Source organism: Sceloporus occidentalis, unplaced genomic scaffold (assembly GCF_023333645.1).
Source record: "Sceloporus occidentalis isolate IW3139 unplaced genomic scaffold, rSceOcc1.0.p SCAF_3, whole genome shotgun sequence".
Lineage (NCBI taxonomy): Eukaryota > Metazoa > Chordata > Lepidosauria > Squamata > Phrynosomatidae > Sceloporus > Sceloporus occidentalis.
In genome coordinates, this window is record NW_028316983.1 from 129,674,047 (window position 1) to 129,696,619 (window position 22,573).

The 22,573-nt window shown below is 40.8% G+C and overlaps 2 protein-coding genes across 4 annotated transcripts in view; both read right to left on the reverse strand.

Moving 5' to 3' along the window:
• Positions 1 to 22,573, reverse strand: part of LOC149316771 (protocadherin alpha-C2-like) — a 227,031-nt gene that overhangs the window by 186,804 nt on the left and 17,654 nt on the right. The window contains exon 1 of one of the 3 annotated variants that reach the window (XM_089516244.1): positions 7,831 to 10,286. The exons of 1 other annotated variant lie outside the window; for it this stretch is intronic. In XM_089516244.1, the coding sequence (XP_089372370.1) occupies positions 7,831 to 10,191 (2,361 nt within the window). In that variant the 5' untranslated portion in view covers positions 10,192 to 10,286. Of the gene's footprint in view, positions 1 to 151; positions 2,700 to 7,830; positions 10,287 to 22,573 lie in introns of those variants that run through there. One more of the 3 variants, XM_089516246.1, reaches the window with a different exon arrangement.
• On the reverse strand, positions 14,869 to 17,411 carry LOC149316774 (protocadherin alpha-3-like). The gene has a single exon (XM_089513291.1). It carries the CDS (start codon positions 17,278 to 17,280, stop codon positions 14,869 to 14,871), a length of 2,412 nt encoding a protein of 803 aa, XP_089369417.1. The 5' UTR covers positions 17,281 to 17,411.

A 22,573-nucleotide genomic window follows, 5' to 3' on the forward strand; every position in this document is an offset into this window, starting at 1 on the left:
ATAACATGAAGTATTCAGAGCTATCAAATTTACCAGTGTGCAACTGGAGAACCCCACACATGGACACACATCTCTCAATTCAACAAATTCAAATCAGAAAGGAATGCACTACTGTTAATTACAAGGACCTTAAGGATTCCAAATGACTCACCTCTCCAGAAGAATATGGAATGACCTCCTGTGCATTGCCTGCCCCTGCATTCACAGCAAAGACAGGAATATTGGGACTGAAAACCATGAGGTCATTCTTGATTCCAGATTCCCCAGCCACACATCCTAGGTTGCGGCTATGGCGTTGTGAATATGACCAACTGCCTACTTCACTGGCACACACTAGTGTGGCTGTGCCAGGTCCATATACTACATCATCCTTGAACTGAGACTGGCATCGCAGGGCCACATACGTAACGATTGCTAGAAGAAACAAGCTGGACACTGAGCAGATAGCAATGATCAGGTAGATGTTTGTAGTATCTGCCAGAGGTTTGGGGTTGTTTCCCATCCTGAGAAGATGTGCATCAGCCTGTACAGCCTGGGTGCTTGGTATGAAAGAGAAACTCAGTGTGACTGTGGCTGACATCACAGGCTTCCCATGGTCCTTCACAATCACCAAAAGAGTTGTGCTGCTGTCTATACCTTCTGCTTCTTCCAGGATATGTGTGGTACTAATCTCACCACTGTAAAGTCCCACTCGCCAGGTTCTACCACTTCCTTCATGGAGTTCATAGCGCAACCATGCATTGTATCCAGAATCAGCATCCACGGCATGGATTTTGTGCACCATGTGCCCAGCAGTCACAGGGGTCACCAACAAGATTGGAGCTTCTTCTTCTCTAGAGACTGCAGGCGCATTGTCATTTTCATCCACCACAAAGACTTGAACAGTAACATTGCCACACAAAGAAGGGACCCCAGCATCCTTGGCACTCACTTGGAACTCCAGCAACTTCAGCTCCTCATAGTCCAAAGGCTGCAAAGCATAGAGCTTCCCACTCTCTGAGTGCACTGAGATGTAGCTTGACAATGGCCAAAGTTTCTCATCCAGCCAGTAGCTGATTAGGCTGTTCTCAGCCACATCTGGGTCAAAGGCAGACACTGTGAAGATATGGGCACCTGGTGGGTTGTTCTCTTTCACAAAGACTGTGTAGGAAGGCTGTGTGAATGTAGGTATATTGTCATTTATATCTCCAACAGGTACCACAAGGCTGTTGGAAGATGACAACGAGGGGACTCCTTGGTCTTGAACTGTCACAATTAGCCTGTAGTCTGCCACACGCTCTCGATCCAAGGTCTCAGCCAGCACCAGGGAATAATAATTCCTGAAGGTGGACACCAGCTTAAAAGGGAGCCCAAGAGGCCATAGGGAGCATCTTACCTGGGCATTGATGCCTGTATCCCTGTCTGAGACACTCATCAGAGCCACCACAGTCCCCAGTGGGGAGTCCTCCAGCACAGGGACAGACAGGGATGTCACAGACAGTTGCGGAGTGTTGTCATTCACATCCACAACTTGGATCAGAACCTTGCAGTGACCAACCAGAGAATATGAGCCCAGATCAGCAGCTTCAATCTGTAACTCAAATTGGTTAATGTCTTCAAAGTCTATCTCTCCTTTCATTTTAATTTCTCCTGTGTTTGAATCTATAGCAAAAATGTCTCTTAAATGGGAAGGCATCATATTGCTAAATGAATACAGTATCTCTTTATTAGTTCCTTCATCCAAATCATACGCAGTTACTGTAAGGATTGGTGTTCCTTCTGTGACATTTTCAAGCACACTCAGCTCATATACAGACTGGTTAAACATTGGTACATTATCATTTGCATCGAGTACTGTTATCTCCAGCTGTACTGTGCCACTTAGTTGAGGTTGTCCCCCATCAGTGGCAGTGAGAAGCAAATGGTGAGCAGGTGATTTTTCACGATCCAGGGAATTCTGCAGCACGAGTGCTAAAGATTTTCTGAGAGCACCATGCTTTTCTTCATGCAACTGAAAATAATCATTTGGACTAAGGATATAGGTGAGGAGACCATTGGAACCAATATCTGCATCTGAAGCTCCCTCTAGTGGGAAATAGGAACCCGGCAGCCTAGATTCTACAATAAACAATTGTTGTTCATTAGCTGGAAAAATAGGAACATTATCATTTATGTCTCTGATCTCAATCTCTGCATGGAAAACTCTCAGAGGTTTCTCCACAATCATCTCTAGATGAATAATACAGATGGGATTCTGGGCACACATCTCCTCCCTATCTATTCGGGAATTCACAAACAATATCCCATTCTTCATATTTACCTCAAAATAATCCCCTGGGTCTTTGGAAATCATCCGGAACATCCGAGGCACCAGTTCATCCAACTCCAGCCCCAAATCCTGGGCAATACGACCCACAAAAGTACCATGCTGAGATTCCTCTGGCACAGAATAATGGAGCTGGCCACTCCCCACCAACCAGACTGTATGGATCAGAACCAGCTGCAGCAGCTGCCTTCTCTCCATCAAGTTGAATAAAGCCAAAACTGCAGGGGTCCAGAATGTTAGGAATCCATCCTTGGGTTAATGAAAACTGCTCTTGAATTTGTTTGGTCACAATTAGAAGGCTGCATCCCAATATGTTCTCTTTGATGATGTCTGGATTTTTCTCTCTGGGTCTTTCCATCAACCGATTTGCTTTTCACGTCTGGGTGCAGATCTCCTTAGGTTTTCCTGAACAGGTTTTGTAAGCAAGGGTGACATCATGTGTCTAAATTCGAAAGTACAAGTGATTGCTGAGGAAGGGATGGGTTGGAAATGTTTCATAAATTTATTTCCTTTCACCAACAGACTTTCTGATATTTTAAGATCCATACTTCAAATTTAAATGTTTGCTTAATAATTGAGAGCAATCTTATCTTACCATAAATTACAGTGGGAAACAAATCTTATTGAAATGTGAAAAACAAATGTTTCATAGGCAATGAGCAACACATAACTTCAGAAATAAAGTACTGTGATTCCACAGGCCAAATCTTTTTAAGTATAAATATAAATGAATAAATAAATGCCAGGTCTAAATACTTTATTATTTGGGGAAGTAGACCTTTATAACAGAATGTTGATTAAATTGCTGAGGTAGTAAGGAAAAATTCCTTAGTCTGCTTTGAAATCTCCCATTCTACAATATTCCTAATTTAGTCAAAATATTTTTAAAGAAAAAAATCACTTGTATTCACTCTGAAATATACATGGCACACCCTAAGCATTACAAAGGATATATTCATATGGATAATACAAGAAGCAGATGATAGGAAAGTCTTGATCTACTCCTTAAAATTACATTACAGTCATGCAAAAATTGTACTTGGTTCACTTATTATTTATGTCTGATCCTGAGGAGACAACAGGCATCTACCATGTTGTAACAGGAATATTTTTTGGACAAGATTTGATTTTTATCTATGAACCCTATCCTAGAAAGGCTAGGATTTTAAAGATGTTAGGATCAGAGACAGACTAGACAGCCATTCATCTAGTGCCGATGAGTAAACCCTACATCTGAGTTTTGAATCTCTGCAAGCAAGCACACAAACCCTTGATCTGAAGACACCTGGCTGTTCACAGGCACAACCTCTTTTCACTTAACATCTATAGAAACTGCAATAGATAGCTACAGGTATTACTTCTGAAAAATTAACAATCATTAAACCATTAAACATGAAACATTAAAAAAAATAAAAAGAAGCCATTTTGCAATCCAATAAGGAAATATACTGAAATATAACATTTATGAAAATTTCTTTTGCAGTCTTATATACAACAGATGTTCCAATATACTATATGTCTATTGCATTATCTGTTTATGAACTACCTCCTGTTTGTGAACTTCACCTGTTATTTTGTCTATTTCATCCAGATCTAAACATTTCCTAGGGCTGGGAGAGTGAAAGCTTTTCCAATTTCTCAACCAACCTACTGTTGCTGGAATTAACACAGTCAAAACTAGTAATCTCAATATTCCTAATAGAACTAAACTCTGTAAGATTGAATAAAATTAATATGACTGAAATCTTGTACCCACCTCCACAGCAGTGCACCTTCTGAATGAAATGGGAGTAATTCTGATTTCATATAACTAAGATTTATTCTTCAGGTTTTAAAATGATTATATGACCTATTGTTTGTATTAATTATTTGATGTGAATATGTTTCTGTCTTTTGGCAATACTGCCCACATTTGGCAAATTAACTTGCGTGCCATACATTTTCAGCACTGAAAGTCCCATTACAAAAGCAAAGGTTCATGCATTCAACATTCATTGTTACCCAATAAAAATAATAATTTATTGGCAACATCCTTGATGTTACAAGTTATATTTACAGTCACATAGCTAATGGGTATGTCTGATAGTAATATTCCAAAGTTTTGTGCATTCAGGATCATTGTTAATAAAGGGGCATTGTGTGTGATACACTCCTGAGTTTTATTTACAATACTTATTTTGTATCCTGAGATCAAACTGTATATTCCTGATGTAAGAGATACTTCTATTGAAATAATTACATCATTTGCATATCATTATTGTACACAGAGATACTATTGTCTGATTTCATTAACTATGAAGAGTTTCTCTAACTGGCTCTCCTGAGGGCTCAGTTATTAATGAAAATAATAAAGGGGGTAACACACTTGTCTTGTATTTTTTTCCACGTCAGAGTTATTACTCATTGACCAGTGATCATCATGTATAGCCTTAAACAACTCTATGAGGTGAAGCAGATGGCCAATAAAGAGAGGCCTCTGACCACTCCAATTGCGATCTGGCCAGGACCGGGGCAACTGCATGGTCCACTACCAAAGTAGGCCTCCGTCGCAGGTACCAAGCCATGCCAGCCAGTAGTCACTTTTAATTTACTCCTTTTTAATCTGGTCCTTTGGACTGGAGCCCTGCCTCGGTGCAGCCTCCACCTACTTTGGTGGTATGCATTATGTAAATGCTACACCCCCAAAGCACCAGGAAGCCGCTTTATTTGGCCCATGTGTTTTGGGTCTATATTAAATGCCCACATAGTTTATATCAAAGAAAGAAAGGCCATTCTATTTTATTAAATGCTTTTGCTGCAACCAACAATAGTAAGATAGTTGTCCTTTTATTTATTTGCTTAAATAAATGTTTAAAGCTATGTACATATTCAGCTGTGTTGCAAAAATGCCATTTCATTGTCTACATTTGACAGAAATTGGCCTGATGTGTGTTTTCCTTCTTTAGATATTAAAACCATTTCGGCTTGATTCCAACTGTCATGAATTGCCCAATTCTGTAACAACAGAATTTGTCCCTGTGAAAATCATTACTATCACCCTATCCCTAAGCCATTATCTTTGTGATTGTTGACCACCCTCAAGTCGATTTCGACCCCTGATGCCCCTGTGGATGAGACATCTCCAAGTATTTGAAAGGGTGTGATACTGAGGTGGAGAAAGTTTGTTTTCTGCTGCTCCAGAGAATAGGACACAGAACAATGGATGCAAGCTATAGGAAAAGAGATTCCACCTCAACATTAGGAGGAACTTCCTGGCAGTAAGAGCTGTTCGACAGTGGAACACACTCCCTCAAAGTGTAGTGGTGTCTCTTTCTTTGGAGGTCTTTAAACAGGCTGGATGCCCATCTGTTAGGGGTGCTTTGATTGGAGCTCCTGCATGGCAGAGGGTTGGACTGGATGGCCCTTCCAACTCTCTGATTCTATGACTCCCTATCCTCTGCTGTTCTTCTAAGTTCTTGCAGATTCATAGCCATGACCTCCCTAACTGAGCCCATCTATCTAGCATATGGTCTTCCTCTCTTTCTATTCCCTCCATGTTTCCTAACATTATTGTGCTTTCTAATGTGTCATACCTTCTCATGATGTGGCCAAAGTACAACAGCCTCAGCCTAGTCATCTTTGCCTCCAGGGAGATTTCAGGCTTGATCTGCTCTAGGATGCGCCTATTTGTTATTTTTGCTGTCGACAGTATCCTCAGAGCTCTTCTCCAACACCATATCTCAAATGAATCTATTCTCCTTTTGTCCATTTTCTTAATTGTCCAGTTCTTGCATCCATACATGGTAAAGGAGAATACAATTGCTTGTACAATTCTAACTTTCATGCTTGGTTGTATATCTTTGCTCTTTAGGAGCTTTTCTAGTTCTTTCATAGCTGCCATTCTTAGGGGCTGTACAAACAGTCCAAAAGGAGCAGCTCTGTGCCGCCCCTGAATGCATGGGGTTGGGGACGCAGCAAACGGATGCCACACCCCCAATCTGCCGGGAAAAAGAATCCCAAAAGGGAGCTTCTTTTGCTGGCACTATAGGAGCACCATAAGGGTCGCGTTTCACCCTCATGACGCTCCCCATATGCAGCACCATTTGTGTGCCGCACACAAGCGATGCCGTCATGGCGTGTCCGATGTAAATAGGATGGGACAGGATGGGACAAAATGAGAAGTAATTGTCGTAGCTTTTGAGCAAAGCATATTTGACATATTGCTCTCCAAGCCCTTGGGAGAAGATGTGTTATAAATCAAATTAAACTGGCAACTTTCACAGTGTCACTTCCATGAAGGTGTGCACAAGGCTGGAAGTAAGCCAATTTTTACTCTTATCTGGAATCTGACCCAGATTTTGATTTTGTAATTCTGCAAAATTCATTATTCCCCAATGTGGGAGGAGGGTTATAAAACAAAAAGAAAAGAATGCCAACCAAATTTTCAACTGTTAATGAAAATTTTCCATCCAGAAATCCTTAGTCTGTTTATGTACTTAGACCATCTCATATCATAGCAACAATGGAAACATTCCCTTTTTTGCTGTTGATTTTGCTTACTAAGATCAGGAGATGTTTTCTAGATCATTTTGAGGAAATACACACACACACACGCACACCGACACCACATTAAAACTTTACAATAGTCTCATGTTACTTCCCAAACCAAACAAAGGCAGGTATGTAAGCTTTTTATACCTCAAAAATGGTAGATATAGTATAACTTGTGACTGAGAAAGGCATTGTAACACATAAAAAGCCAAAAAGACATCTTCTTTGTGCTGGAGGGGTTGTGAGGCAAGAAGTACATACCTACACATGTGGTTGGTGTGCCCAATTGTCCAACACTTCTGGACACAGATTGTTCAATTGATCTCAGACATCACTAAGCAAAAGGTTCAACCCCGGAGTTGCTTCTTTTGTAAATATTTCAATTTGATAATAAATTTATCCATCATAAAGAAATTAAATCTTTTTCAGTTGCTATAGCTACATTAATCATTGCCAGAAACTGGAAAACAGGTCATCTGTCCATGGATCAATGGTGGATGAAGTTCGGGGAAGGATGGTGAATGGAGAAGCTTGCAGACGATGCCAGGAGAACCTCTGAGGCAAGGAACTGCAACCAGTTCAAGAGAAAGTGGTTATCTCTTATAGAATATGTTAACCCCAATTCTCATGCTCATGTTCCACCACAGCACCACAGGAGATTTTGGTTTGGAGTTTTGAATGAGACCTCAGTTTTGTAAATCTGTATTTTAGCTTGTGTTTTTAAAGTAGAATAGTGATGTAATTGTGTTTTACCTTTCGTAAACAATAAAATAAAGTATTTTTAAAAAAACACGCTGCAGAGATCCCACCAATGAGGTTACTATCTTTGTAATTATTGTTACTATATTAAAAGAAAGATTTGCATGATTAATAAATGTAGAGATCTAATAGGGATTGAAACATTTAGTTGATATAGAATTGCGAAAGCATAAAGGCATAGATTAACACACAAGTGTTTGAAATAAATAATACAAGTTGAAAAAGGCATTACTGACCGTTCCACAGAGAAGATCCTGCTGTTTCCCATTTTCTGCAAAGACAGGAATGTTAGGACTGAAAACCATGAGGTCATTTTTGGCACTGGATTCCCCTGCTACTCCTGCCAGGATGTGGCTGTGGCGATTTGAATATGACCAGCTGCCCACTTCACTGGCACAGACTAATGTGGCTGTGCCAGGACCACACATCACAGCTTCCTTGGGCTGACACTGACAACGTAAGGCCACGTAGGTCATGATGGCCAGCAGGAACAAGCTGGACACCGAACAGATGGCTATGATGAGATAGATGTTGATATTCCCTGCCAGAGGCTTTGGGCTCCCTCTCATCCTGGGAAGGCGGGCATCAGCCTGGATAGCTTGGGCACTGGGTACCAGTGAAATGCTCAGGGTGGCAGTGGCTGAAAGAGCTGGTTTCCCATGGTCCTTGACTAGAACCACCAAATTATGGCTGCTGCTGCCCTCTGCCTCACCCAAAGGGCGTGCTGTGCTGATCTCACCACTGTATGGCCCCACCCTCCAAGGACCGCTGCCCCCCTCAGGTAGCTCATAGCGCAGCCATGCGTTGTACCCCGAGTCAGCATCCAAGGCACGGATCTTGCCCACCACATGCCCGGCTGTTATGGGGACCACTACCAGCGTCGGGCTCTCCTCGCCTGGCACAGTCACAGCTGGCACATTGTCATTCTCGTCCATCACAAAGATTTGCACTGTCACATTGCCACACAAGGAGGGCAGCCCAGCATCTTTGGCTCTCACTTGGAACTCTAGCAGCTTCAGTTCCTCATAGTCCAAGGACTGCAAGGCATAAAGCTTCCCGCTCTCCGAATGTACAGAAACGTAGCTTGAGAGTGGCCAGAGCTTCTCATCCAGCCGATAGCTGACTAGGGCATTCTCACCTATGTCTGGATCTGAGGCAGACACAGTGAAAATGTGGGCACCGGGTGGGTTGTTCTCCTTCACAAAGACCGTGTAGGAAGGTTGAGCAAAAGTAGGTGCATTGTCATTCACATCACCAATGGGAACCACAAGGCTGCTGGTGGTTGATAATGATGGTGTTCCTTGATCCTGGGCCGTGACTATCAGCTTGTATTCTGCATCCTGTTCCCGATCCAGGGGCTTGGCCACCACCAGAGAGTAGTAATTCTTGAAGGTGGACTGTAGTTTGAAAGGTAGCCCAGGAGGCCTCATGGAACAAGTAACTAGTCCATTGGCTCCTGAATCCCTGTCTGAGATGCTGATCAGAGCCACCACAGTCCCTAGTGGGGAGTCCTCAGGAACTGGCACTGACAGTGACTTCAATGACATCTCAGGGCTATTGTCGTTCACATCCAGAATCTCAATGACAACTTTGCAATGTCCAGACAAGGCATAACCACCTTTATCTGTTGCCTCAATTTGAATATCATATGCCATACTCTCTTCAAAATCCACATTTCCTTTTACCCTTACTTCTCCATTATTAGGATCGATACTGAATTTTTCCTTTATATCAGGAGCAACAAGGTTACTAAGGGAATAGTAAATTTCCTTATTAATTCCATCATCAATATCTATTGCCTGCAATTTGATAACTAGTGTCCCAACTGCAGAGTTTTCTAATAATTCAGCTTTGTAAACTGACTGGTTAAATGAAGGTGCATTGTCATTGACATCTACCACAGTGATCTCCAGTACAATTGTCCCAGTGAGTGCTGGCTCTCCACTATCTATAGCTGAAAGTAACAAGTGATGCTCAGGGGATACTTCACGGTCCAGTGGTTTATTTAATGTCAGAACCAAAGACTTGCTGTGCTCATAATTCCTTATCTCTTCCACAGAGAAATACTCATTGGGACTAAGCTTGTAGGTTACCTGACCATTGCTACCAATGTCTGCATCAGAAGCCTCTTCTATTGGAAAATGGGAACCCTGGACTCTTGATTCTAAGATAGCTAGATTCTGCTCCCTAACAGAAAAAACAGGGGCATTGTCATTTATGTCTGCAATCTCTATTTCCACATGAAAGACACCCAGGGGTTTATCTACAATCACCTCCAGATGAATGGTGCAGACAGTGCTCTTGGCACACAGCTGTTCCCTGTCTATCCGAGAATTCACAAACAAAATCCCATTCTGCTCATTTACCTTGAAATAGTTCCCATCCCCTTGTGATTCCATCCGGAACATCCGAGGTATGAGCTCTTCCACCTGCAGCCCCAGATCCTGAGCAATGCGGCCCACAAAGGTGCCATGCTGGGATTCCTCCGGCACAGAATAATGGAGCTGGCCGCTCCCCATTTTCCAGGCTGCATGGAGGAGAATCAGATGCAGCAGCTGTCTTCTCCCCATTGTAGTGTCTCCACACAGAGCAATCATCTCAGAAATAGGTTGTATAATTCTTCTATTTTGTGATATATCTTTGTAAAATAAATTAAAAACAACTTAAGATAGCCTGGTAACATCCCTTTTGCCCATCCAGTTACAAGGAATACATAAGCTCTGATGACAAAGCAAAGGAAGATTCTTTTCCCCTCCTTTTTTTTCTCAGCAAGATATTCAAGCAGAGAGCGACATCATGTGACAAGATGGGTAAATACAGTTAGCTTATATAGAAGCTATAGGGATACTTGACTAGGTTTGATGTCTTCAATTCTTTTCACTGATTTCAGAAGTCCATATTTTAAAATGATAATTAAGACATCATTCTTACGTAACAATGCATTTAAAATATTTCTCGAGTATATTTTTCATTAGCTGATTATTATAATTTCAGTTTATGTAATAAACGGTTCTGTTTGTTAACTTCCATAGTCATAAAGAATGTCACTGTTTCTTTGTTTCAGGATTATCTGGGAATTATTTTCATTGTTCTTGTTCCAAAATGTTAAGGAAAATTGTGGGAGTAAGATTTCTCACCCCATCATTTGAGGATAAGAGACATTTGGAAATAAGTGGCATTCCTTCTGGAGTTGTCTTCCTCCTTTATTTAGTGAATTTCTCAAACAGATTGCAAAAATTGTGTGGGTCAAAGAAATAAGAAACTGAGAACTATCTTAAGCAACTAATTGCTGCATTAACAAAAATGAGCAGTGCTTCCTCTTCATCCCGTTTTGAATGTTTTGCTCATGTTGCTCACCCCATTTCAAGTGTTTTGTATGCTTACAAGTAGGATTGTGCTTCTGAAGTGTTTCACAGTCATAGTTCTCTGCCATATATATCAGTGGTGAGCAGAAAGTACATTATATTCTTGCTGTACACCACTGGCTAATAACCGATGGAGCATCCAGTGGCGGCTTGTTACTAGGATTTTTGAAGGAATGCTGGAGTAAATCCATTTTTGTTTAATCCACTATTTACATAGCTGAACATGAATGCTTCCTCATAATAATATAGCAAAGATATATTATGCTGTATGTTTTAAGAGAGCTTTAATATGTACTTGTACTCTTTACCTGTAAATAGTGTTAATGGAGTCGCAAGGATTTAAAAGGAAAGAAATGGACATTGAAAGACTAAAATCAAAGTAAGAATCGTGATCACTGCACGAAATGGGAACAGAGAAAGTAGGAATATGTCAGAAAGATGCTCTAGAAAGATGGCTACTTAATTCTCCCTACTTCAGTACTCATGTTTCCATATTTCATACATGTTTTCATACACTTCTGAACAGGTTGTTTCCTCTTCCATTGAAGTGGATTGTTATGGGCTCATTGAGATGTTTCCTACATGTCTGCTTTGAGTGTGGGTATATTTGAAGACAGAGGAATATCCCAGATAGATGGGTCCCTAGAGATCAAGGAACAACCTTCCCTTTCCAGAGTTTTGTTTTCATGTTGTTTATAATTTAAATTCCATTGCTATGTATGGGTTTAAGAATTCATAGGGCAGATATCTTCATAAAATGCACAATCAATGTCTTGCCAAGTTGATAAGAAACCATCTATGTATATTAGAGGAATTTAGTTAATTCCTCCAAAAGTGGGGAAACGGGTATTTTAAAATATTGACAAAATTAATTCAGAATCTACAATATTCATGTGTGAATTTCACCAGCATTTGGCTAGTGTTGGATTCAATCTCTGAATGCTAGCATTCCCAAATGAATTTTATGAGTATCCAAATATATAAATTTAGCAACAGATTGAAATACTTAAGAACACTACTTTAGAACAAAAATCTATTCTACTATTCAAATCAACATGTGAAACATCCACAGATACTCTAATGCTTAATCTGTAGAATTGCAACATTTCAGTGCTGGACCCAAAAGTAAACACTTGGCAGAATTCCTCTGCCATTGGATAGACACAACCACTGTTTCATAAGAGAAGTGACTTAAAAATCAACAATATTCTGATTATAAATTAGCAAAAAAGAACAAGGAACAAATTAATTAAGTCTGGAAAATACAAAGAAATATCCTCTTACAAATTTGTTCTCTTACTGTACTGAACAATGGTTGAAGGAATGATTTACTGAGCTAGGCAAATCAAATTGCCCCTCTTTATATCCAGCAAAGTATTAAAAATTCAGAGGGAAGCATGTGGTGGGCAATTCAGTATGGTTAATTGAATGAGATCACAGAACTGAATCACTAATTCATCATTTTGAATGGGGCTTATTTCATGTATGCCTAGCAATACAGCTTAGATCTCATGGGTCACTACTGATATTCATGCTATCGCACCAACACGTTTGTTTCTGCCACGGATGTCAATGAATATTTACCATACAAAGAGTAAGGATGCTTCTTGGCTAACACTCTTCAAGAAAAAAAATTCTGAAATTGCTCTGAGTAGCTATGTCTTACCTCTTTAATACTGGGGGGGGGGGGGGGGGCTTTCCTAAATCACTGGGAGGGGGGTTAAAATCATTGCACAGATTCAAACTAAATGAGCAAATGTGCTGGTTCCTGGATAAAAACAACAATCACAATTAAGCAATACTTTTATCAGGGCAACCAAGATGTCACAAAAGTGTGCAACCTTTTGATCAAAACTCTTTGTCCTGCAAGGTGCACACTCAGAAAAAGCTGAGTATGGAGAAGAAACAGAAAAATCCACAAATTAAGTCTGATATTGCCGCCACGAGGTCAACATCTAAACTCAGTCCCATGATGGAGAGGATAAATGAAATGAATGTCTGATATGTGTGGAACTATCAGGCATGCAATGCATACTAGGATGTACTTCTGAACACACAAGGATAGCTGCAAGTCATCCCAATGCACCTCTTACAGAAGAGTCAAGCAAAAGGGAGATTGAGATTTACGGGTAGATCTCTGGATGATTTGCTGTAGAACAGTTAGTATTAAAAAACATTAACAACTCCAAAGCAGTTCAATTCAAAGTGGTGCTCTGCAGACCAGTGCCAGTCTAGGAAAGAAGGGGCAAAGTTGTTGCCAACAGCACAAATATGGGTATTGCCAAAAAAAGTGTTTTTTTAAAAAGCCAGTCTGCCACATCAGATGGACTGAGAAGCACTGCTCTAAAGCATCTTCTCTCTTGCCATCCTATGTTTACCCATAATTAATTGCCACTCTGTTTAACAAGGCTTGGTGGTGTGGGGCTGTTTGCCTTCAAATCATTTCTGAATTATGGCAATCCTATCACAGAGTTTTCTTGGCAAGTTTCCTCAGATGAGGTTTTCCATTGCCATCCTCTGAGGCCAAGAGTAAACCCAGTGGGTTTTCACGGTTGAGTGGGGATTCGAACCCTACTCTCCAGACTCACAGTCCAACACTTAAACCACTACACCAAGTCGGCTCCTCATAATGAGGTTTCCATCTTGCTAAATGTATATCCATTATGATGTCAGCTAAATTGCTGAAATTGCAAACTAAAGGAGAGGGGGAAACAGGATTCGACCATTGAACAATATGATAGGAATAAGAGTAACAAGTTCTCAGGCTGTGACGATCTGTGGTTTAACTGTTAAGGCATTTGTGCTCCTCTCAGCCAATGTTTTGAGCTGGTTCAGGTTGGTGGAATATGGGTCTCTAATAACAACAAAGCAGATCCTGCAAGTATGTGGCCTCCCTTCCTTTATCTTCATCTGTGTTATTTGAAAGTATGAATAACTTCATGTTGGGGGGGGGGGTTCACTCTCCCCTGTATCTTGATGCTCACAATTGGTTTCTAAAATAAAATTATCTCTTTTTTGGCCTAAAACAGATCTGGGGTGAAATTATATTTAAATGGCAAATTGAGAGTCCTAGAGTCTTCTAGGGGCACAATGTGCCATCTGAGAAGCAAGTGGGAGGGGACCTGGGACTGGAAGAAGTGCTGAGGGTCTGAGGGATAACACTAAAAGCCCTGAGTGTATGCACTTTGTTCACCCTTGCAGGATGAGGTACAGGATTTTTACATTTAAAAATGTATTACTTGATCCAGTTCTGGAAAAGATATCATAGAACATCAAAAATTATTAAAGCAAAATTTTAAACAATGTTGAAAGGAGTTATCAGTAGTAAATCCAATATGTTCATAAGTATATCATTGTCATTTTAACTGAAAAACTGGCACACAAACTCACCTCAACCCAACAGTTATACTTCTAAAAACTCACCTGTGCAGATGAATCTGGGACCAGCTTTGCCAAATTCCCCACTTCCACATTCTCAACAAAGACAGAAATGTTCACACTAAAAATGAGGTCATTCTTGGCACCAGGCTTCCCACTTATTCCTGCCAAATGTCGCTGTGCCAATTTGAATATGACCAGATGCCCACTTCACTGGCACAGACCAGTAAAATTGTAGATGTAGTTCAAAAAAAATTGGTAGAGGTAGTATAACTTGTGACTAAGAATGGCATTTTTACACATAAAATTCTGAAAAACACCCTGCAAATATCCTACTAATGAAGTCATTAAGACTGAAATTGTTGCTACTATATTAGAAGCGACATTTGCATGTTTTCCAAATGAAGATATTCTACGGAAGTTAAAACATTATTTGGAGAAGAAATTCAAAACTATCAAGAAAAAAAATAGAAAAAGGAGCACTATTTTCAATATGGTTGTTACTGAATTCGAAAGGCATAAAGGCATTGATTAACAAACAAGTGATTGGAACAAATTATACAAGTTGAAAAAGGCATTACTGACCGTTCCACAGAGAAGATCCTGCTGTTTCCCATTTTCTGCAAAGACAGGAATGTTCGGACTGAAAACCATGAGGTCATTTTTGGCACTGGATTCCCCTGCTACTCCTGCCAGGATGTGGCTGTGGCGATTTGAATATGACCAGCTGCCCACTTCACTGGCACAGACCAATGTGGCTGTGCCAGGACCACACATCACAGCTTCCTTGGGCTGACACTGACAACGCAAGGCCACGTAGGTCATGACAGCCAGCAGGAATAAGCTGGACACCGAGCAGATGGCTATGATGAGATAGATGTTGATCTTCCCTTCCAGGGGCTTTGGGCTCCCTCCCATTCTGGGAAGGCGGGCATCAGCCTGGATAGCTTGGGCACTGGGTACCAGTGAAATGCTCAGGGTGGCAGTGGCTGAAAGAGCTGGTTTCCCATGGTCCTTGACTAGAACCACCAAACTATGGCTTCTACTGCCCTCTGCCTCACCCAAAGGACGTGCTGTGCTGATCTCACCACTGTATGGCCCCACCCTCCAGGGACCGCTGCCCCCCTCAGGCAGCTCATAGCGCAGCCATGCGTTGTACCCCGAGTCAGCATCCAAGGCACGAATCTTGCCCACCACGTGCCCGGCTGTTATGGGAACCACAACCAGAGTCGGGCTCTCCTCGCCTGGCACAGTCACGGCTGGCACATTGTCATTCTCATCCATCACAAAGACTTGCACTGTCACGTTGCCACACAAGGAGGGCAGCCCAGCATCTTTGGCTCTCACTTGGAACTCCAGCAGCTTCAGTTCCTCATAGTCCAAGGACTGCAAAGCATAAACTTTCCCGCTCTCCGAATGTACAGAAACGTAGCTTGAGAGTGGCCAGAGCTTCTCATCCAGCCGATAGCTGACCAGGGCATTCTCACCTATGTCTGGATCTGAGGCAGACACAGTGAAAATGTGAGAACCAGGTGGGTTGTTCTCCTTCACAAAGACCGTATAGGAAGTTTGAGCAAAAGTAGGTGCATTGTCATTCACATCACCAATGGGAACCACCAGGCTGCTGGTGGTTGACAATGAAGGAGCCCCTTGGTCCTGGGCTGTGACTATTAGCTTGTATTCTGTGTCCCGTTCCCGATCCAGGGGCTCAGCCACCACCAGAGAGTAGTAATTCTTGAAGGTGGACTGTAGTTTGAAGGGTAGCCCAGGAGGCCTCATGGTGCAGGTTACTAGTCCATTGGCTCCTGAATCCCTGTCTGAGATGCTGATCAGAGCCACGACAGTCCCTGGTGGGGAATCTTCAGGAATTGGCACTGAAAGTGACTTCAGTAATATTTCAGGGCTATTGTCGTTCACATCCAGAACTTCTATCAACACTTTACAATTCCCTTCCATTGGTGGTTGGCCTTTGTCTATAGCTTGTACTTGAACTTCATAAAGATTTACTTCTTCAAAGTCTAGTTTTCTTTTCAAGCTGATCTCCCCAGTATTCTGATCAATTTCAAACATAGTTTCAACAGTGGGGGATAAAGGTCTTTTAAAGCCATAGATAATTTCCTTGTTAAGCCCCTCATCAAGATCTGTTGCTTCTAATGTGGTAACATGGGTCCCACTATCAGAACCTTCTAGCAAACTCACTTCATAAACTGACTGATTAAAAACAGGCCTGTTGTCATTTGCATCCAACACAGTTATTACTAGCTGTACTGTTCCTGTGAGTTCTGGTTGACCCCCATCAGTTGCTGTAAGCAATAAATGGTGCAAAGAGATATCTTCTCTATCCAAATTCTTTTTTAAAACAAGCTCCAAAAGCATGCTTTTCCCCTGGTTATTCTGAGTGTCAAGAACAAAGCATTCACTTGGGCTGATTTTATACTCAATAAGGGCATTTTTGCCAATGTCTGCATCAGAAGCACTTTCTAGAGAAAAGCGAGAACCATATGCAGTTGCTTCTGATATAAAGAGGGTTAACTGATTTACAGAAAAACTAGGAGCGTTATCATTAATATCTTTGATTTCCACCTCTACATGAAAGATCCTCAGAGGTTTCTCTATAATCACTTCTAGATGAATGGTGCAAACAGAGATCTTGCCACATAGCTCTTCCCTATCTATTCGGGAATTAACAAACAAAACCCCATTCTGAACATTTACCTCAAAATAGTCCCCATCACCTTGGGATTCCATTCTGAACATCCGAGGCACCAGTTCACTCACTTCCAGCCCCAAATCCTGGGCAATGCGGCCCACAAAGGTGCCATGCTGGGATTCCTCCGGCACAGAATAATGGAGCTGGCCGCTCCCCATCTCCCAAGCTGTATGGAGAAGAACTAGCTGCAGCAGCTGCCTACTCATCAAGATGCCTTGTTGCCACAAATCCATTGTAAACAGCTTTCATGCAGAACAGAAAAGGATATGTACTCCCTTGTTTCTTTCTGGTCAAAACCAGATAGAAAGTGGTACAATTGAACTTGAAATGTTCTGTTTTGTTCCCATTTTAAGCTGTCATAGTGCTCAGTTTTCTTGCTGCAGGTTTCAGCACAAAGGAAGGAGGAGCTGACTTACTCATCCTCCCTGGCACTATTTTTTATTGAACAGCGACACCATGTGACGGAAATTTTAAAATCTGAAACCACTACACTTTTGTTGTCTGAAGTTCGGCTATTTGTTTTAACATAATTCAAAGTTCACTGAAAATTCTCAATAACATAAATATTGCAATATTTTTATGCATCCTCCATCCAGATTTTCTTGGAAAAAATATGCATCAAAATTGTCTGCACACTTTGATGAATACGCAACAATGTCCTCGAAGTGTGCAGTTAAAGATATGTCATAATCATACCTATTAACTCACTACCTTACACAGCTCTCATTTTTGGAGTTTTGTTGTGACAAGATGGCTGTTTCACCACTGCTCTGCTCCATATTGGGGTATTGTCATTCTTGTGTTGAATCCTGGGATCTTCTGCATATTGCCCACAATAATAATAGTTTTATTTATATATAATGTACTCTTCTGAGTTGCATGGAACCATTTGGGGTTAATTCAGACTTTCTGTCAGTAACAAAGATGTCTATTTCCATGATGTGGTCCCACTTCATGTAAATGTAAAATGCTTACATGTTTACAGGCCAGTAGAATTCCAAGGTGACATGCCAGAAGAGTTGCACTAAACAGAGAACAAGTTCCTCCATTCCATAATTTGCCCTATGTGACTCTCAATGCAAGCCTGAAAATTTAGTAGCAGTGCATTCCCATCTCAAACAGACTGTACAACTATTCAGAATCTAAAAGATTCCCAACAATGCTGCTTTTATGATCTGGATTAAGCTCCACTTTGTGTTGGTTTACTTCATACATTCTACTATAGCTGCAGAAACATCTTGATCAGAATTTCCACCACATCCATGGATCAGATGGAAGAGAAACAGATGGATAGGGATCATTATCATACAGGTGGAATTTCAAGTGAATCAGTGCATGATCTTTGTTAACTGCCCTCAAATCGAACTCAATCCATAGCAACCTTATGAATGAGACACCCTATCCTCAAGAGCCCTGCTCAGTTCCTGCAATACAGAAGTATAGTGTCTAGATCAAGGGAAGTAATAGTCCCACTCTGTTCTGCTCTGGTCAGGCCCCACCTGGAATATTGTGTCCACTTCTGGCACCACAATTTAAAAAGGATGTGGAGAAACTGGAGCATATGCAAAGGAGAGCAACTAAAATGGTGAAGGGTCTGGAACGACTTAGGGAGCTGGGGATGTTTAGCCTGGAGAAGAGAAGGCTAAGAGGTGATATGATAGCCCTATTTGAATACTTGAAGGGATGTTTTCTGCTGCTCCAGAGACTAGGACCCAGAGCAATGGATGCAAGCTCCAGGAAAAGAGATTCCACCTCAACATTAGAAGGAACTTCCTGACAGTCAGGGCTGTTCGACAGTGGAACAAACTCCCTCGGAGTGTAATGGAATCTCCTTCCTTAGTGGCTTTTAAACAGAGGCTGGATGGCCATCTGTCGGGGATGCTTTGATGTAGATTTCCTGCATGGCAAGGGGTTGGACTGGATGGCCCTAGCAGTCTCTTCCTACTCTATGATTCTATTACTTAGGACCATGTCTTCTTTGACTGAGTCTATCCATCTGGTTTGCAGTCTTCATCTCTTCCTGCTGCCTTCTATCATTCCACATATTGCTTTCTTGTCCATGCCTTCTCATGATATGACCAATGTACAACAGGGTCAATTTAATCATCCTAGCTTCTAGAAAGAGTTCAGAACTGATCTGTTCTTGGAACCATTTGTTTGTCTATTTAGCCTTCCACGCTAGCCACAGAACTCTTCTCCAGCACCACATGTCAAATGAGTTGATTTTCTTTCTATCAACTTTCTTCACTGTCCAGCTACCACACCAATACCTAATGATGGGAAATATTCTTGCATGAACAATCCTAACTTTGGTATTCAGTTGTGTAACTTTGCAATTCAAGATCTTATCTAGTTCTTTTATAGCTGCCCTTTCCATTCCTAGTCTTCTCCTGAGGTATTGATTACAGTTTCCATTCCAATCAAGGGCTGATCAAAAGTATGGAAATCTTTAACTATTTCAATTTCCCAGTCGTCTACATTGAATTTGTGTAGGTTTTCCATGGTAATTATTTTTTTCTTAATGTTAAGCTGTAAGCCTGTCTTAACCCTTTCTTCTTTGACTTTCCTTAGTCACTGTGCCAAGTCTTTGTTATTTTCTGCTAGTACTATGGTGCCATGTGTATATCTTAGGTTGTTGATATTACTTCCTCCAATCTTTACTCCTTCCAATATCATATGCCATGCATATGATATTTTCTGCATGTAAGTTGAACAAATAGGATTATGAAATGCAGCCTTGCCTGATTCCCTTTCCAACTGGGTACCATTCTGTTTCTCTGTATTCTGTTCTAACAGCAGACCCTTGTCCTGAATACATGTTATAAATCAGGATAACCAAGTGTAGTGTAATGGATGCTCTCCATTATCCAGCATATGTTTGCAATATGATCCCTAGTGCCTCTTCCTTTCCAGAAACCAGCTTGCACTTCTGGAATTTCTCACTCTATATCTGGTAGTAATGTTTTCTGCAGAATTTTGAGCATGACTGTGCTTGCATGGGAAATTAACACAATGGTTCTATAGTTACTGCAATCTTTTGTGACTCCTTTTTTGAGGATGGGAATGTATACTGATTTTTTCCCCCATCTGTGGGACATTATTTTGTTTTCCATATCTATTGGCAGATCTTAGAACTAAAGTCAATTCTGTTTCTATAGACTGTTGCAGTTCTACTGGTATGTCATCTGTTCCTGGTGATTTAATGTTCCCAACTACTTTGGGTTTAGCTTGCACTTCACTTTCCAAAATTGGGTTTCATCTTCATATGATTCTGCTTCCCATGAGTATCCTTCCATATATATATATATATCCTCCATATATTTAATATAGCTCTTCACTGTTTCTATCTCCTTATTATTAAATTAAATTTTATTTTCATGCAGTAAATTTTGGAGCAAGTATCTTTCTGTTCAAGGTAAAGAAAATAACAAGGAAATGATAAAGCAGTTGAATCATATTCTCTATGGAGAAGGTATATTCTCCATAGCTCTTATTTATACTGCTTCCATGATTTTTTGTTTTGTCTTTGTTGTGTATTAAGTTACTCTATTGATCATAGAGCATTCCCACCCTTGGTTTAAATTTCCCTTTGATGTCATGGATCTTGTGGAAGAGGTCTCTTGTTCTTCCTTTTTTGTTGTCATATTCTATTTCTCTACAATGATTATTATAGTAATTCTCTGTGTCCTTGTGCACTAATCATTGAACAGTTGGTTCAGTTCCTGCCTCCCTTTTCTTTCGCTTCTCATCTGTCTTTTATTGCTTGAAGTGTTCTGTCTGTCATCTATTGATTATTCTCTTTCTTTATGGTTAAAGTTAACATCTTTCTGCATTCCCCTCTGAATCTGTCCTTGGCTTCTGCCCATAGTTCATCTGGTTCCAAATCAATTAGGCTTAATAGTGCAAATCTATTTTTCACATAATCTTTAAACTCTTCTGGGATGCTCTTCAGGTCATGTTTTGGCATGATAGTTGATTTATTGTTCTTCTTTAGCTTTATTCTAATTTTTGATATTAGCAGTTCATGGTCTGTGCCACAATCTGCTCCTGGCCTTGTTTTTACAGAGATAATTTAGCTTTTCCATCTTCTGCTTCCAATTATGTAGTCTATACGATTTTAGTACAATTATGTCAATGTATGCAGCTTCTTCTCTGGTTGTATGAAGAAGGTATTTCCGATGAATAGATTGTTGGCCTCACAAAATGTTATTGGTCATTCTCCTGCTTCATTTCTTCATTCTAGTTCAAATTTTCTTACAGTCTTTGGTTCTTCTCTGCTTCCTCATTTTGCATTCCAATTGCCTATCCTGTTTTGGTGTGTTATCAATTTCTTCCTGGACCCCATCATAGAATCTCTCAATTTCTTCTTCCTCTGCCTCCATGGTTGGCACATATACTTGGATTACGGTAATGTTGATGCATTTTCCCTGAAGCCTCATTTACATGATTCCATCTGACTTTGTGTTATATCCTTTGACTGATTTTGCTATGTCTCTCCTTAATGTCACACCATTGCTTCTTCTCTTTTCATTTCCCAAGTAGAACATTGTGTAATTATCTCATGTCATATTCCTGTGCATTTTAGCTCACTCACCACAAGTATTGCTATGTTATACATTCAATTCCTTGTTTAACTAATGTCTAGTTTCCCCTGACTCAAGTTTCTTGTATTCCATATTCCTGTAATGTGTGTAGTATAACTTTGGACATTCTTTACATTTTTTAGCACATCTACTACTTGACTTCCATTCTGGCTGAGTTCTGTTGTGCCCACTGGCCACATCTCTTTTCATAGTTGCCCTCTGTTCTACCTTTTTAGCACTTTGTTTGTGTCCTTTCCTTACCTCTGGTTTCATTCTGGATTGCTTCATCATAGGGTTGTCTTAGTGAGAGGTTCTAACAAAGGGGTTCACCATTGCCTCCCTCTCTGCAGTACTAATATGCAGTACTAATAGTTATGGTGTCACTGCTGCTGTTGTCTTTGATGTTGTCAATGTTACCCACCACAACTACTGCTACCCAGTAGCTACCTGGCATTCTAGTACTTCATACAATGTTTTTAGACTAAACGTAAGTAATCTCTGCCCCTTTCATTTTATATGACTTTCCCTTCTTGTCCTTCCTCCTCAATTCTGCCTCTCCCTCAGGTCCAAACATACCATCTTACATATCCCCATTGAATCTATGCTTCATGGTGATTTGAACTGTCTGGGCTAACCTATTGCACAGCCCTCTCTTCCTTTAGCCACCTGACTGCCTGGCTTGGATGGTGATGGCAGGTCATTATCATACATCAGAGGAATTGGCATCATTATCATACAGCTATTCCATTTTCAGAATCACAGATTTCCAAATATTATCCAATGGCTGCTGTTTCTTTGTCTGGTAGCTATTTTTTTTTCCTTCCATGTGGATACATAAATGTCCTCCCTAGTGTTTTAAAGAATATAAGACAGTGTCCTTTCTTGAGGTAGCCCAGTATCACCCTCCATGACAAAAGCCTGTGATCCACCTTTGAGCTCTACA